Below are 5,000 nucleotides of genomic sequence, written 5' to 3'. Positions count from 1 at the left end.
TGTATAATATGATATAGGAATCACATTGTAATTTTAAAATCTCTGAAAACTAAGTTACAATTTATTATGAAATGACGTATATACCAAAGACTACACAGGAAAGATAGGAAAGAGAGGGATTTCTGCTGTGAGTACGATAACCCACAAACGAACACACATATAGTTCGTAAAACGCCCGCTAGATGTCTCTGTTCAAATACATCGTGAAGCAGACGACGTGTGAAATTCAACTCACTGTTTACATCTGTCACTGATTTGCAAAAGAAATAAGAAAACGCACCCAAATTATGTATATCATAAGTTTCCACAGGAACAACAGAAGTAAGTAATGTAACAGGTCAATTTCTATACTGAATCACTGTGCCACATATGTAAATATGATTTATAAATAGGAACTTACGTTGGGAATACGTAGACATTCACTCAAAATCGTATTCTAAATTATGGCAAAGATTCTTTCACAAACAAAATATATATTAACTGCTTTCTTTCTTTGTCACTAGGATGATACTAATCTTTTAGCTGTGCATGAAGAATAATTAAAGCATGAATTACATAATTAAATTCCACACCTACATGAAAGCACCTGTTACTTTCGCCATGACATAAAGCAAGGGTAATTGTTTACGAGACTGACGCACTCGTCTGAGACTAAGTACCTCAACAGCAGGCAACTGACTTTCTATTGATAGTTTTTTTCAAGACTATCAATTTTCCGGTCGAGAACAAGACAGTTGTATTCCTGCCGCCCCCGAAATGAGTTATTTAGATTTAAGTTGTTGTTATTTTGGTTGTAGGGATAATTTTCTTTTCACAAATGTTACCAAGTGTTTTGATGATGGCATGTTTACTACGGGCTATAGAGACATAGCTGTCATGCTCCACCGCTCTATAATGAGGCGTGTCTAACCTAACCTAACCCTCGTAGCCCTACAGTTCACTATTCTATATCGGTTAGGTATAGTAAAATTATTAATTTTTTAATTTCTTTGTATAAAGTGAGGCTATTACGGAGATAACATTATCGTCTTTTCCCGAGGTTAATAATTAAGCTTAGGTTATGTTGGGTAAGATAAGGTAATATAATATAAGGTAATATGATACAGATAAGGTAAGGTAATATAATAAAAAAAATCCTTGCTAAGTGCCAACCATATATATTTACTGTATATGGTTATATATCGCCCTGCAGATGCTAACAAATTTGCGTTTCCCGCGTTTTTTTTTTTCAGTCGCCGAAGCGCTAGATTGAGCAGGAATACAAGATGTTTGAGCTGGCGATCCCTTTCGTTCGCCAGGCCTGGCGATCGCCCGCCTTGGCGAAAATTGGGTTCTAAATTAAGGCCTCCCTCAGATGATCGCCTGGCGCAGCATCGCCAGGCGATCGCCAGCATGGGCGAAAGGTTTTATAAGTATGGGCCTAAGTTGGTGTCGTAGTCCGGTATAATCATCTTAAGTGCCTTTTCTGTTAGTTTGGAGACGTTTTCAGGAATAGTATTTGTTATGTGCTCCACCTCTCCTTCAGAGAAGTAAGGTGTTGCTGTTGTCTCTAGGTTCACCTCTCCTTTTCTGATGATTTTGTCTAGAAACAACTCTTTCTACACAACATTGCGTGGTTGCTTCGTGGCTGATTCGCCGTTTTCCTTAGTAGTTCCAGTATAGATAATCAGAGAATCCCAGTTTGTCACCCGTGAACATGCGACGTAAAACTGTCCATGAGAGAAGCAGTCTGCAGTTTCTAACAACAATCCACATCTATCGAACGTCTGCCCCTGTGACTTGTTTATAATAATTGCAAAACTCAGTTTAACCGGAAATTGCTTTCTTTTGAAGTATACTGGTGTATCTATAGATATGAGTACGACTCTTGGTATGGTCACTTGCCCACCGTCACATAAGCCTCCTAAGATATTCCCCACAATAAAATTCTTCTTTGGGTTCATGACGATCAATCCAGTGCCGTTACAGATAAATATTTGTTATGAGGATTTGTGTTATGTGGTCATTATTTCGCAAACAACCTGGATCTCTATGGATTCATCATCTAGCAGATCTTCGCTTCCATAAATCACTTCTTTTCCCTTAATTTGGTTACAAATGATGTTGTTCACTTTATCTACATTAACGTTAGTTGGTGATGTAATTTGCCGTTTTTTGAAAGAAAATGCTGTTCATTATGTTCTCTTGTATCTCGTCTAGAGCAGTCATGTAAATCTCATCACTAATTTATCATCACAACTGCTTCTAGTGCGGAAATCGCTAGAAAAGGTCTCTTGTCGCCTGAAATATGTCAGATTGGTCTTCTATATCAGAGACCACTAACATGCTCGCATACGTCAATCCAAGCTGTTTTCTGCTGTTTGTGGGAAAATATTAGATGTGAAGCAAAAGGTGGATGAGACATATGGAAGACTTATAATCCGCCAAAAGAATAATAATGAAAAATCACCGACCGATAGACTGACAGACAGATAGACAGATAACTACCACCGCGACCCCCCTCACCCCTACCCCACCCCACCCCTCTCCTCTCCTTCCTCTTCCCCAGTGACGTCACACAACAACAACAACACCCCCTCCCCCCACCCCCACCCCTCCCCTCTCCTTCCTATTCCCCAATGACCTCACACAACAACAACCCCAACCCCATCCCCTCCCCTCCCCTCCCTCTACCCAAATGACCTCACACAACAACAACAACCCCCTCTCACCTCATTCTTCTTCGGCGCCTGCTTGCCCTGACCTCCCGCGACCTCGTCTCCCGCCGCCCCCTTCACTCTCCGGCTCACTCTCGCGAAGACGCTGGGTGTGCTTGCGGCGCTGATGCCTGCCGGAGGGTGCTTGCGGTTGGTCAGCTTCTGCCGCCGTTCCTTGGCCACCCACATGGCTCTGATGATCGCCGGCATGATTTGGGCCAGGAGCAGGCAGGGCACGAGCTTCACCAACACGCTGAACACGAGCAGGCATATCTGGCGGGGGAAGGGGGAGGTTGGTGTGCTGTGTTGGGGATTTTATGGGGGTATGTTGGTGGATGGAGTATGTGAGGGTTGGGGATTTGGGGGAAGGGGTTGGTGGATGGAGTAGGTGGTGGTTGGGTGGTATGTTGGGGATATGTTGGTGGATGGAGTATGTGGGGGTTGGGTGGTATGTTGGGGATTTTATGGGGATATGTTGGTGGATGGAGTATGTGGGGGTTGGTGTGCTATGTTGGGGACTTTGGGGGTATGTTGGTGGATGGAGTATGTGCGGGTTGAGTGGTATGTTGGGGATGAACATCATGATGGCATGCGGCGGCCGTGGAGCATGTGGAGGTTGGGTGCCTGAATAGTATGTTGGTGGGATTTTGTGAATAGAGTATATAGAGGTTGGGTGGTATGTTGGGGATTTTTGGTGGTATGTTGGAGGATGGAGTATGTGGGGGTTGGTTGATACGGCTGGAGTGGCATGTTGGCGGTATGTTGTGGATGGAGATTGGGTGTTTGGGTCTTATGTTGATGGTAGGGATAGGCTGCATGTTTAGATCGAATGTTATGTGTATGTTTACTAGGGTATGTGGAAGTCAGTCGTATGCTGCTGATATGCTGTGAGTGACGTATGTAGAAGCTTTTATTTTGTGATCGTATGCTGACGTTATGATGCGGCTGGAATATGTGGAGTATAGATGTCTGATTCGTATGTTGATATGTTGTTTCTGAAGCATGTTGGGATATGTATGTAGTGTACGCGAACGAAAGAACACCTGCATAGCCTAGCTCACACGTTTATTAACATGCGTGCGTAAATGAAAACGAATATATCTTTATTAAAATGCTAGAATTCTTGATTAATATTTTGATAAGTTATTCATATTGAAGATGTAGGTTATTATCAGTTTCTATCATACATTTTGGGTTTATTATTTTCCACCCACACTCTCCTCTCACTCTTAACTCCCTCACACCCCCCCTACACCCTACCCCCTCCCCCCAACCCCCTCCCATCCCTTCCCCCACACCCACCCCTACATCCCCCTCCTTCTCCCCACCCTTCACCCACCCCGTCCATCTCCCAACCCTCCCCACCCAACCCCCTCCATCCTCTCCCCCACACCCGCCCCTACACCCTACCCCCACCCCCAAACCTCTCCCCCAACCCTTCCCCCACCCTATCAACCACCGCTACACCCCCTCCCCCCTCCCAACCCTTCCCCCACCCTATCAACCACCCTACACCCCTCCCCTCCCATCCGTTCCCCCACCCTATCAACCACCCCTACACCCCTCCTCCCTCCCCTTCCCCTTCCCACACCACCCTACACCCCTCTCCCCCTTCCAACCCTTCCCCACCCCATCAACCACCCCTATACCCTCCACCCAATCCCTCCTCCCACTCCTCCACACCCTCCCCTTCCCACCCTTCCCCCTCCCACCCCTACACTCTACCCCCTTCCCCCACACCCACCCCTACACCCCCCTCCTCTTCCCCACCCCATCAACCACCCCTACACCCTCCTACTTCCCTCCCCCCCTCCTCACCCATCCCCTCACCCACCCCTACACCCCCTCCCATCCCTTCCCCCACACCCAACCCTACACCCCCCTCCCCTTCCCCACCCTCCTCCCCCACCCCTACACCCCTCCCCCATCCTCCCCCAAACCTCTCCCCACCCTTCCCCCATCCCATCAACCACCCATACACCCTCACTCCCCCTCCCCACTTCTCCCCCCTTCCACCCCTACACCACCCTCCCCTTCCCCCCTCCCATCCCATCCCCACACCCACCCCTCTCCACCCTCCCACTCCTACACCCCCTCCCACCCCTACACCCCCTCCCACCCCTACACCCCATCCCCCACCCCACCAACTACCCCAGAGACTCACGTTTTTGAGCAAGTTATCGTGCGCTTTGGCCAGGGGAGAGAAGTCGACCTTGTACACCGTGCGAGGGTTGTCGCCCGAGTCGTCCGCGATCTTCTCCTCCACGGTGTAGATGAGGAACGTGGGCGTGGCCAGGAGAGGGC

At 47.7% G+C, this 5,000-nt stretch overlaps 1 protein-coding gene across 1 annotated transcript in view; it reads right to left on the bottom strand.

The window, feature by feature from the left end:
- LOC113806575 (G-protein coupled receptor dmsr-1) overlaps positions 1-5,000 on the bottom strand; it is a 62,796-nt gene that overhangs the window by 29,423 nt on the left and 28,373 nt on the right. The window contains exons 3-4 of the mRNA XM_070125970.1: positions 4,861-5,000; positions 2,712-2,969 (exon numbers count right to left, since the gene is read on the bottom strand). The exon at positions 4,861-5,000 is cut by the window's right edge and continues 127 nt beyond it. Of these exons, the coding sequence (XP_069982071.1) occupies positions 2,712-2,969; positions 4,861-5,000 (398 nt within the window). The remainder of the gene's footprint in view (positions 1-2,711; positions 2,970-4,860) is intronic.

The sequence above is a fragment of the Penaeus vannamei genome, chromosome 10, assembly GCF_042767895.1.
Source record: "Penaeus vannamei isolate JL-2024 chromosome 10, ASM4276789v1, whole genome shotgun sequence".
Lineage (NCBI taxonomy): Eukaryota > Metazoa > Arthropoda > Malacostraca > Decapoda > Penaeidae > Penaeus > Penaeus vannamei.
This window is presented reverse-complemented; position numbering and strand designations above follow the sequence as displayed.